At 38.5% G+C, this 12,536-nt stretch overlaps 1 protein-coding gene across 6 annotated transcripts in view; it reads left to right on the top strand.

Moving 5' to 3' along the window:
- FBXW11 (F-box and WD repeat domain containing 11) overlaps positions 1–12,536 on the top strand; it is an 80,506-nt gene that overhangs the window by 10,262 nt on the left and 57,708 nt on the right. For 2 of the 6 annotated variants that reach the window (XM_068960025.1, XM_068960024.1), the window contains one exon: positions 7,642–7,743. The exons of 3 other annotated variants lie outside the window; for them this stretch is intronic. In XM_068960025.1, coding sequence (XP_068816126.1) covers positions 7,693–7,743 — 51 coding nt within the window. In that variant the 5' untranslated portion in view covers positions 7,642–7,692. Of the gene's footprint in view, positions 1–1,166; positions 1,274–2,523; positions 2,681–7,641; positions 7,744–12,536 lie in introns of all 6 variants that reach the window. One more of the 6 variants, XM_068960026.1, reaches the window with a different exon arrangement.

Raw genomic sequence — 12,536 nt, 5'->3', positions numbered from 1 at the left:
TCTGACACATTTCTTGCAATCTCTTCTAATATCAAATTGAATTTGTCCCAAATACCAGTCAGGCTGTCCCTTGCCTTGGAGTTACACTGTGAAATAACATCTTTTTATGGAATGTTTGCTCTTCAGCGTGTGCCTTTTTTTTAAAATGAGGGAATGGGGAGTCAGAAGTGAACCTGCAGTCTTTAATGATGAAAACTGAAATGAGGAAATAATTTAAAATACAGTCAAAGAAAGGGGAAGCTTAAATGTGTGCTTCCCTTTAAGACAGCCAATGTTATGATATTAAATATTATATTATAACTGCTCTTTCTGAAACATGAAAAGGTCCTATTGAAGGGAGTAGTAATATTAAGTTGAACTTGAGTGCGACTATATGCAGATTGGAGGCTTAGTTCTGGTTCAGGCTTTGAATCTTACTTTTTAGTAAAATGTAAGTCAACTTTCAAAGGCTATTTAAATATTCCTCTGTAGTGTTTGAAATGCAAACACTGAATGCGAATCTAATATTTCATTATGTACTAAGCGCAGACGTGAATCTGGTCAAGTTAAAGTTCATGCTGCCTTGCCTACACTAGATCTCTAGATCGTGATAATGTTTTTGTTAGATCGTTAGCTCTCAAACTTAATACAGAAAAGAGTTTAAATGAACTCTTAGTATCTTTAAACAGGTTTCAGCCACGTTTTTTCTAAGTGTTGAACTTCTTTGCTTTAAGTTTCTCCTATTTCAATTGACAGTTCTAGGTGTCTTTCCAATGCTTCTTACTGTTTGTCAGCTATAATTTACTATGAGCAGGTGTGCTGCTGTCTTCAGATGTGTATGTGACCCCTTTGTTTCTGCTGCATTAGAGGAGAGGAAAGACATTGCCCTCTGAAATGGCCATTGTTAATGTAACATAAGCTCTGTTAATGCAGAAAGGAATATCATGCTTGTGAAGTTTTGAAACTGTTGGGATTGGGATGTATGTACATGAAGAAAGTGAAGATTAATGTAAACACTATGTATTTGGGGAAATTTGACTCCCTAGTCTCTTTATCCTCCTGAAAACAAGACATTGCATCTCATGAGTCTTATCCTGATGAATAAATTATAATGGCGTAAGATTGTTGTTTTATTCAAGGAAAGCATTTATAATCTTTTCTCTACTGAACCCATGTTCTTTTTGCAGCATTGATTTTGCTGTAGCAAACATACTTTGATCTTCAGGAGCAGGATGGGACTGCATTATTGATCACCCTTCTATGAATTCATTGTCCTATGTAGAAGAACTGTGTGGTAATGAGGAGAGCTTGTCTGATCAAATTATTTCTCATTTGTCTTGCTTTAAATGTCCTGATTTCTCACTTAGTACTTTTCTCCAAATGCAAGCAGCTTATGTGCAGATCTTGAATGACACCTGGGAGGTGGTATCATTGAGCAGATTTTTGTTGAATGACATCATTTAACTAAATAGATTTGCTAATGGAAGTGAGACACAACTATCAGTTGCCTGTTTTTTTTGACTGATCTGGTAACAATAAAGAAACAATCAAAAGCATTTTACACGTTAAGATGTGTTTTGCTGCGTTGCTAGTACTTATCTTTGAGAAACTCGCTTTTAAGTTTGTAATTCATCACCAGTACTAAAATGGAAGGATAAATTAAATCTGTTCTGTAAAGACAACTTTTCTCGACTTGAATGTGTAGCCATTCTTAAATCAAACGGAAGAGTTGAACATGTATGTGAAAATTCATGCGTTTTGGAAATACTTTGTAAGAATGATAACTCAGACTGCCTTCCAAATTGAACACTCAAGTCTGGATATGAGATTGCATTTTGTATGTGGAAAAGGTAGTGATGTGATGCCACTGATCCAAACAAAATTGTATGGAGCATGTGAATACACTGCATTTCTCAAGAGACAACTTGGTTTTGAAATGAAAACGGGAAGACGATAAAGTACTACTCTTGGTCTGTCATAAATTGTGTTTCAGAGCATCTCAGTAGAGATGCTAAATGTTGTGCCAAAATGTGCAGCATAATGAATGTATTATCATGCCGTGCCAGGCTGTCACTTGTGGAACACGCTGATTTCTGTTACGTGCATGCCCCACACTTTATTCCTACTATTATGGACGTAGTTCAGTGACGTTTTTACTTTTCTGCTTCTTGCAAATATTCAGAGTACTCGTTCCAATTGCCTAGCTGGTGCAACGCTGTTCTGCTTATCAATATTTTGAATGAATCGCTTAAGATAGAAATGCCAGGTAAGATCTGGATGATATCCCATCTAGCAAAAGGGGACTGAATTTGAGTAGTTGGCAGTTATTCTCTGCTGAGCGTAAAATAATACTGAAGGCCTTTGAGCAGCGTTACTGCTTTACAGTCTCTGTCTCATTATGATTAAAGCTGATTTTTGAGAAAAGAAGACCTGAGATTAATATTAAATTTGCCTGGTGATCATATTTCTTTCATAAATGATCATACTGTCCTCAAGTCTAAGTTTGGTTTTCAGAGTGCCCTTTTTTTTTTTTTTTTTTTGCAGCATTAAATCTGAACTACCGATGGATGCCTCTGCCTTTCCCAGATACAGAGAGTGTTTTTAAGTAACAGCAGTTACTCCAAGGGGCTGAACTTTTCAGTATTAAGTGCTAATGGAAAAAAGGAAAGTATCAGTTCTGTGGGGCCAGGTCCAAAACAAAGTAAGCTAAATAGTAAGTTACAGGTGCCAAATAGCCTATTAGTTTCGTATAGCTAAAACCCTGAAGAGAATTCAGAATGAGGGTTTCAATGTTTTGATTATACCCGATTTTGCCAATATGAAACGCTCTTCCTCGTTCTCTGGAAACCTGGAACATGACAAAGCTTTCTGAGGAACTGCTTTGTTGTCACAAGAAAGTTGGGAAAAGCATTTCAGGCTCTGGGATTTATAAGCCTGAATGGTTATTTAGGTTCTTATGTTTAATTTATTTTTTTGTTATAAACAGCATAAGAAAAAAGTCTGTGAAAAGAGTGAAGTGGTTGAATTGCAATGGTTCTTGAACAATTAAGTAAATGAGATTCTTCACTGTTTTATTATATTTTTCTTTGATATTCAAAATCTTTCCCTCCGCCTCTGTCATTATTGGACTCCATCTAGAAACTCATTTACAAAAACAAGGGTAGCTCTTCTGCTTTAAGAGCAGCATTTCTCAAACTAAACATACGACTAAGTTTTGCTTCCTCAAATTTCTTGTGCGTGTAAAATGTGTGTAGCTTTGGTGGAAAAAATCTGACGTCAGAATTTTAATGCTTTATAAATCTTCAGGTAATAAGGCTTGGTAATGCAAAAGTTGATATTCTTAATTATAACATTGTAACATTTCCATCACTGGGTATGAAACGTGTATTAGTTCCATGAGGAACACAGGCTGTAATCTGTATGCCCTTCTGGAGCTAATGTAGTGGACTCTATAAAACTGAATAAATTGGTGGGTTTTTTTGGAGGGGGAAAAATTTTGTAAAAAGTTTCTGTGGAGGTAACTTTTAAAAGTACCAAAACCAAAAGTTTCTTGACCTTTTACACTGCTTAACAAAATAGCAGTGCTATACACCTATAAGAAGTCCAGAATGAATGAAAAATGTAGGTATTTTCAGGGGAATAGACGTTTTACCTCTATCCTAAAGGATATTACTGGCAGATCTGTTATTTATTACAGGTAGGAGTACTGCTGCATGTTTTATTATTCATTATAGAATTTATTAGCATCTGACATTGAAGCTTTTTTTTTTTTTTTAACTGATACTACTTGGAATTTATAGTGTTGGATCATGAAGCAGCAAATATTTGTATAGGTTTCATAGATTTACGATTCAAAATTGAAAGTTGAATCTTGAAATGCAGTTCCCGAGTTTGGAAGACCAAAGCAGTTCTTTGTATGTAGAGTAACAAATTACCACCTAATGGAATAAATGTATCCCCTCAAACATAAGGCATCTGTACGATAAGCAGCGTAGCTTCTGCATTTATTTTTCCTCTTTAGTCTTGCACTATCGCTCGCTCCTTGCTATGAAGCCGGAACGCCCCTTTGCCATCCTTTTGCTTGCCCCCTCCTCCCAGGTAACACGCTGGGATGAACTATCGCACAACTGCCTAACTGAACCAACTAAAACTCTGCAGCACTGTCTACTTTACTCCTTGAAATTTGAATTTTGCTTGGCCTTACCTTACCCTGGATGATTCCAGCGTCTAGTAGCGTGATTGAGAGCGGTTTCCCTTGCGCACTGAATATTTTGCCAGCGAGGCAGTGACTATGCCCCTGCTCTTTATACCCCGAAGTGAAAGTCAACTTTCCAAACTGTCACGCTGCAACTTGGGTCTAGCATCTCTCATTTTTGTAATCTTTTGTATAGGGTTTCCTGGCTTCTGAGCACTTCTCCTGATATCTGTGGAGGCTTGTGAGTTTAAAAAGTAGCTATTTTATGGGGTTGTCAGAGCTTGCTGTGACTTCCTCCGCGCAGGGTGGTCCGAATGGTCCTGTTCTTGACATGCAGCACCCGGCACTGATTTGTGATGCTCCTCAGGCAGACAGGTTTATTGCTGTTACCCGTTTTCAGCGGATTAAGCCACTGCTGTTAATGCTGTGCTAGCTGGGCGCAGAATGACCGAATGGTGTCAAGTGTCTAAGGGAAAGTCGCTTCTAACTGTGCAAGCGTTGACTTCTTAAAGCTTTTTTGTTTTTTTTTTTTTAAACATACTATGTGGCTTTCTCCTAGATGACGTAGATATTTGTCCACACAATGTATTTATATCTGCTCTACTGGCGACTTGAATCAAGATCTCTAGCCTGTGCAGTGTGTTAATGTAATACGCTTTGCTCTTCGTTTTCCCTTTCCCAGTCTTTGCTTTATAGTGTTACAGCTCCCTGAGATCCTGTTGAAAGGGAAACGGCAAGTGATAGCCTAGGTCAAGATTCCTGTTACTCAAAAATTAAAGGTGCTCGGTTATGCCTCCGTTTAGGACGAGCAGCTCCCTTGCAGGCAGCGTCAAGAATAACATGTCAGTGAAGCGCACAAATATTTGCCCGTTCCTGTTTTAGTGTGAAGTAGTATGCAGTATTTAATCTGTAGTATTGTGCAATATCGTTGCTACAGTGAAGTGTCCAGTGTTTTTAAAAATCCTTTTATTCAGAGTTTCGTAATACCATGGAAAAGTTTTTCATGTGTCTTAAACTTGGCATGGAAGTGACCTTTTTGCCTGATGTCTTTTGAACGAAATTAAAAAATTGTTCTCAAGTTACTGATATTTCTCTTCAGGTTCTTCATATTCAGCATATTTAGCTAAAGTAGTTCCTAAAACCAAACGCAGTCTGATGGCTTAAAACTCTGATTTTTAGCTTATGATTTGTGGACCCCTGAAGTCCAGTTGTAGTCTGAAAAAGTAGCTGGGAAGGCTGTAGATGTAGCTTCATTATACACACGGTTTTGTATGGCTTATTCAAAATTCTGAGGAGGTAAGATTGTGTTTCTTGATCAGTGATTTTTCAAACATTTTTACTTAGTGATGTGAGCGAAATTTGAATTTTTGCACTGTGCCTAATGTGTTTATGAATACAAAAACTTGGGCTTTAATAAGCGTCTGCAGTGATGCACTGAATTTTGATGGTTCGGTGCTGTGGAAACACCATTCAGATATTGCCCCAAATAGGTCAAATAATGAAATAGATTAGAAAGGAAGTTTCCTGAATTACATACCTTTTTTTCCCCTGAATATGAGCTCTAGATTGTCTATATACACATCTTTTATCACGATTGTTAGATTTGAAGAATACATTTAGTCTTTCCTTAGGAATATAAAAATTACTTTTGGTGTCCATTGAAATTAAGTGGTAGGTTCTCTAATGTCAATACAACGATTCTAAGAATTAAATTTCAAGTGTGTGGGGGGAGGGAGGAGGTGTCAAAATAAACTACTGCAGAGCAATTATAGATAAACTAGATTAATGACTTGGTACCTAAGTGAAAAATAATGTTTCTCCGAGCTTTAAACAAGAACCTTTTAATAATACAAGATTGTACAATTGATTTTGATATTGAAGGAAAAAATTAATGCGATTTCAGCATTAATATTTGTGTATCTGTACACAAGGTATATGCACCTACTCATTGCATTGCAGATACGTAATGCAAAACATCCATGTTTATTTGCAACCCTCCTACAGGATCAGTGGAGAGAATTTGAGTGTTTTGTGTGGTGCTCTTAAGATCATTCTTGTCCTCTTTTTGCTTTGTAATTTCTCTTTAGCACAGAGATGAAAATCTTAAGTTTTCTTTTGTTTTATTTGTAAGATACAAAGTAAAAAAGAGGTTTTAACCTCTGTGGTTCCCTCCTTCCCCTCGTTACTGGAGCAATAAACGCTTTCCCTGAGTCCTCCTCACCTGCCTATATTCTGCTTCTAACTTTGAGATGTGTGTGTGCTTTTGTTTTGTTTTTCTTTTAATGCTTTGGTATTTGTTATGACTAAATCGGAAGCCTGTGCGAAACATACTAAAAGCTAATCTGAGCCAAATTTTAGAGCTGGCTTTACTTGCTGCTTAACAGTGAGTAACTAAATCCTTTTCACTTACTTTATTTGATCATTGTGTAGTGTACTATTGTGTCCTTTAAAAGGAGCTGTGCAATAATATCACTGAACTATGAAAGGTTTTTGGAGTGTGTCTACATCAAATTTCTTTGCTTAAGAAAAGAGACAGCAGAAGATTTCCAAGCTTTTCCTAACTTCCTGTGTCAGCAATGTGGAATCTGCTAGTTAAACTTGGCTCTTGCTCGCTTGAGCGGTGTTACAAATATTAAATATAATTAAGGTGCAATTTGGCTTTTGGGATACGTGCAGCTGATAATATTTAGGGTGTTCCCCCCCCCACACACCCCGTAACTCATGTAGTCAGGTTACCATGCATCTTAACTAAGCACAGCTTGGTCCTGCCATCTGAGCTTAGCGAGGTGGTGTTCTTCTTTAAAAATGCATTTTTTTTTCTTTTTTTTCTTTCCTTTTTTTTTTTTTGAGGGGGTAGTATCAGTGGCCCAATACACAGGCTGTAACCTCAGGAGTCAATGCACATGACAAACAAGGAGGCTTTGCTGCCAGTCTAAATAAGCACAAATTGTTTGAGAAATTGGAGGCAGCGTGGGGTGCCAAGCCTTAATTAAAGCTCCTCCCGGTTCTCTTCTAAACCCGCCTTGATAACGAAAAGCTCCTGTACCTCAGGTCCCCAAGGCTGATGGCAAAAGTGAAAACCTAGCCAGCAATTAGGGCCAGGTCAGCTTGCTGAGAAAGGTCTCTCCCCCCCCCGACCCCGCGCCCCGTTGCCGAATGCCATCTTGTGTCAGCGCCAGCCTGGGGATGCATCGCTGGGCCCAAACCGCGGCAGCCGTGGCGCTACCTGTAGCGAGCTACGATGTTCAAGTAGGCGCTGGAGCCAAGCAGGAAAATCAGCTCGCTGCCCTTGGTGGGACAGAGGATCTTCGGTAGTTATTTTACCCTTGGCCGCTAACCTCGTGAATTAACGTAGAAATAACATAGCTAAGTACCCACGTGAACGTACTAATGAGTTGCCTGCTGTTGAGTGATTTGTTGTGGCATCTAACTGCTTCTTCTCTTCCTTCCTTTTTGTCACCCTGCAGTGTTCTGTGCCAAGGTCTTTGTGGCTAGGCTGCTCCAACCTGGTAGAGAGCATGTGCGCACTGAGATGCCTGCAGAGCATGCCCAGTGTCAGATGTCTCCAGGTGCCTTTCTTCTTTCTTGTTGTAAATGTTATGCGTATGCTGTTGAACATTGTTAAACGCTCAGGACTCTGTTTAATCAAATTGTTAAGTCTGCTAAATGTTTTCTTTTTCGTGCCTCCTTTTCTGACATCTTCTGCTTAACTATATTGCAGGAGTGAATCGTAAGAGGGCTTTCTGTCCAGTAGGTCCTTTTTCGGTGGGAGGGGTGCTGTGAGCTTTTGTGTTTGATTGCCTGTTTACTGAAGTTGGGGTATGAGTAGCATAGTAGTGCATGTTGCCTGCTACGTTTTGCTTTCTCATGTAATGTTAAAAAATACAGCGTAATGAGCTTTGCCATTTCTCTTAACAATTGCAATGAACTGAATAGCCTGTAATACTGTTGTGATTTTCACGTAGAAAGGATAAGCTTTTTATTTTTATTTTATTTTTTTTAAACTAAGTGTGGTCCTGGTTATAGCACTACCTCACAGTCATTGGGCATGTTTGAACGCAGAAGAGTTAGCATGGGGTCCTGGAGCGTTCTGAGTGATTCGGTCAACTTAGCTTCACTTTTCAAAAGTCAAGCTAGGCATGGGGGCTTGCTCTAAACAGAAGACCATTAAATCTCAAGTTCTTTGTTGTTGTTTTTTTCCAGTAAACTGTGTAAGCTGAGCCTGCGTAATTTATAGGTGGGGGGATAATTGCTATTTCTTTACTGGTGTGGGTGGGATTGAAAAAGCTAACTAAATACAAGGGAGATTTTTATAGCGGTTACCAGTTTTGAACTCCCAGGATATTTACTGTGGAAAATAAATGCAGAACATGTGTAGTAACTAATTTTGTGGCGCTTCCTGAAACTGTTTTTGAATTTAATGTTTTTAACAGAACATAATTTATTATTTAATATTATCTTTGCTAACACAGTAGCGTTATTCAGTGACTCGGTCTTTCATATGTGCAAAATGAATGCTTGGAACGTGCTTTTATGAATGAAAACTTCAGCAGACTGAGTTTTGTTTGAAGTCGGTCCATTTAAGTTCAGACACTGGAGATAACAGGAATGTCTTACCTCAGAAAGTGCCCTTTTATTGCAAGACCTTTCCTCTTGCCTGCAAAATGCTGCCACTGGAGTTGTGGCAGATTTGAGATTCAGTATTAACTTTCAAAGTTTCTTTTAAAAGAGAGACATGACTTTCTTTTTCTGCTTTGTCTGAATGCTTTACGTTTTCAATTTTGAAATACCGTTTAAAGACAAGGATTAATTAAAAAAAAAAAAAAAAGCCATGACCGAGATAAATGTGTGGATGGATGATACAATTTGTAGAAATCAACACTAAATCTTGACCAAATAATGATTATAATAGAAGGTTATCATCATGACAATTCAAGCCATTGGGGTTGGTGCCTATCTTGGGAATATTTATAATCTAGCACTAATATCAGACCTTCCTGCTCTCTTGCCTTGATCCTCACAATATACCTTCCCTTTGGAAAACTTTATTTATTTTTTTTTTTAAGTGGGAATTCTCACGTTTTTTCCTTGGGGACCTAATTTGTTGTCAGTGGCCAAAGAGCATCTCAGAACATTTCAGCAAGCAATTATAGTTGGCTTTGGATGGATAGTGATGTTGGAAATAACAGATTGGGCAGAGTCTGGTGAGGTGGGCTAGTAACCAGCTCAGGGCTGGTTAAGGAACCCTGGTGCGTGATGTGAGCGTTGGAAGCAGTATGCTTGAAAACGCTGCCATCTTATTGTCGTTAGACTAGTCTTTGGAGCAGGCCTGAGGCCGGAATCCTTGACTTCTTTGGTTAACTTTATTACCTCCTTTCTTCCTGACCTTTGAATGTGTCACTTATCCCTAACCACACTAAACAAATTGACTCTTTGAGAACAGTTTTGCTGTTAATAACTGTCTTTTTAAATGGTGGTTGTATATCTCGGTTTCATGGGCCGCAGGTCTAGAGGAGGGCTAGCTGCTGGACCCACGTGCAATGAACTTCAAAAAGAACGGGCAATCTAGATGACATCTTAATAAGCAGGCAAGGCTAGCGTCATTTCAAATACCTGACGTGGGACCTGCAAGGACTCTTTACTGGCGAATCTAAGAACTTTAGGGCTGCCCCAATTTCTTATAAATCAACTGTTTGGAAATTTCTCATCTGTCAGCACATAAGGACAAATGAACTATATTTTCTCCCCAAATTGCCTTTTTCCATTTATAATATTGATTTAATAAAATACAAATAAAATATTCATTGGAAACGAGTGATAGTAAATCTGTTTATAATAAACCATTTTTTCCTGTTTTTTCCTATTATAAACCATTTTTCTGCCACTGCATACACAGTGGTAGTACACTCCACATGGAACAGGTGAAAGCTCAGACCAGGTAGGGCAGCACCTGAATTTATGCAGAGTACATCATATTCCAAGCTGCTTTGATGGTATTGACTCCAGTATAAAGTACAAAACAATATGTTAGTAAGTGTACTGCTTCATACGCAAGAGTTTTGGAAACCTGTTATCACACAGATGTTGCATCATATATAATTAAAAAAGCATAGCTAATGAAGCTGTTATGTCTGGAGATGTGTCACTTTGAAAGATTTCTCAAACGTAGGGTGTATATTGTTTTCAGGAGTTATTACAGGTCTGTCGGCATTAATGGGAAATCAAATTTGCAGCGCCTTTCAATTTGGGTAGGCTTTTTCTTGCTGCATGTGCACGTAGAAATACCATTCTCGGGATATTTTTTTTTTACTATATATCAGTAACAGTTAAGAGTTAATAAATTTTAGTAATAAAGTATGCCACTGCAGGAATAACCACTTTGTGCAGGTTGGTGGAATTGTTTGGAAGTGGCCTAGTATTCTGTGCGTGGGCAAAGAAACAATTTTGTGTGTCCAGCCGGTTTGATGTCAGGAGTTTTCCTGGGTAGGAATTTCAGCCTGGCGTTTGGTGCCTCCGCGTGTTGCAAGTCTTGGGTGTTTCTGCTGACTCAGCTCTCCCGATTGATTGCTTAGAGAATGAGCTGGGATAACTGTCCTAAACGGGTACCTACGGAGCAGACCCCGTGGTAAGGTGTAGAGAGCGAGCGTTGCTGGTTTTTGATCTGGTTCTGAAATGAAGGGTTTTTGGAGAAGTCTGATTTTTGTAGAACTGCAACCAGGAGTATTTTTTTTTTTTTTTAAGTGGTTCTCCTTTTGGGCGTGTAACTCAAACACTGACCTAAGGGCAACCTGGAAATGAAAGTGGTGCCAGCTGTTCCCCTCCCCCCTTTTTTTTCTAATTTGGGATGTCATGACTGGCCCTTCATTGTTTTCTGAGTTATGAGCCTGCATGTGAAGACAGGTAGGGCAGATACACTAACGGATCTTTGTTCCGTAACACACGTTCAAACAGAGTAATGATGGTTAATAGCAGGTTTAAGAGGGGAAATAGAGGAGCCTAAGAGTTACCTGGGTGGTTCCTGGTTGCGTTGTATGTGTAGAGCAATTAGCGCATGGCCCAGAACGAGGAGGGGGAAAAGCAGTCTTAAATTTGAAGCAGAATTTCTGCAGGAAGCTTTTAATGAATCTTAGCCCTTTTCAGAACGTTTAGGCTTCAAGAATAACCTAAAATCAGCCTAAAAGAAGAAAGTGGACAGAAGGTTTGCTCCTACCTTTTCACAACACTACTGGCATTCATAAAACTTCACTGGGATCTTTTAAAACCGAGCCGTAACATTTGAGCAAATACCTTTTCATGCCAGGGGATTGGATCGTAGTATTCTAGTTCTCCCGAATTAGTCACGTCTGTGCTCTTCTCACGCAGTAAAATACTTGCTTAGTTTCTGGAGTTTCCTGGAGAAGTGTCTGCCTTCTACATCCTGTGAGTGAGCGGAGAGAAATGTGTAATTTAGTAAAATAGACTAATTCCCATTTGTAGTACTTAATCTGCTCACATCTGTTCCAGTTTTCAGCGTAATTACTATTATTTGGAAATAAAGTCCTTGACACTTAGTACCACTTAATATCTTAGTATTGAAAGGCATATTAAATGGGTTTATAATGCTTAGAAGTACTATAGATTTTGAGGTCTTATTTTTAACTGCTTAATTAACTTGAATGCTGTTTTGTCCCAGAGGACTTACCATTAGGATCACACTTAGATTCAAAGGAGTACTGTGTTCATCCTTTCTTTGATAAGCATTTGCCCGCAAGATTAAAAGCGTACTGATCTCTTACTTAGGTGTTTGCAACTTGTACTTTGAGGAACTGGTCCCATTACTGACTGTATAATGCAACAGTAGTAGCTCTTGCAATTTTACTTCCACGTTACGAAGCATTAAGGTGGTCTTGAAAATATTTTGTGATGATAACGTGGGAAATAGCTCCAACAGTCCTGTCGCACCGAGAAATGTCCAGTTTTCCTAGGTCTGTAAATAAACCCCTCCAATTTAAATTTAAGAATATAATCAGTAAGCAATGCAAGTTAAGTACTCAAATGTCTCTGTTTGAATGATCTCATAATGTAGGATGTGATGAAATAATGCTTGGGGAATACATTATTAGACAGACATAATGAAATTAATCTAGTAACCCAGTACTACTCAAACAACTTGTATTCAGTTACACCTTCTTGTTGACTGTTTTAGGAAATCATAATACATCTCTTCTAAAACTATTCAGTTTTCCTTGCCTTTTTTTTTTTTATTTCTCCCCCCCCCCCCCCGCTATGTTGTTGTCTTTCTCTATGCCTTTCAGTTATTGCCCTTAAAATTCTCAGCTTCATTGTATTTAATATTCTGGTCTTCCTTTTATACTCCTGCAGG

This window comes from Struthio camelus, chromosome 13 (assembly GCF_040807025.1).
Source record: "Struthio camelus isolate bStrCam1 chromosome 13, bStrCam1.hap1, whole genome shotgun sequence".
In the NCBI taxonomy this organism is placed as follows: Eukaryota; Metazoa; Chordata; class Aves; order Struthioniformes; family Struthionidae; genus Struthio; species Struthio camelus.
The sequence above is the reverse complement of the archived record's forward strand: the minus strand, read 5'-3'. Positions and strand labels throughout refer to the sequence as shown.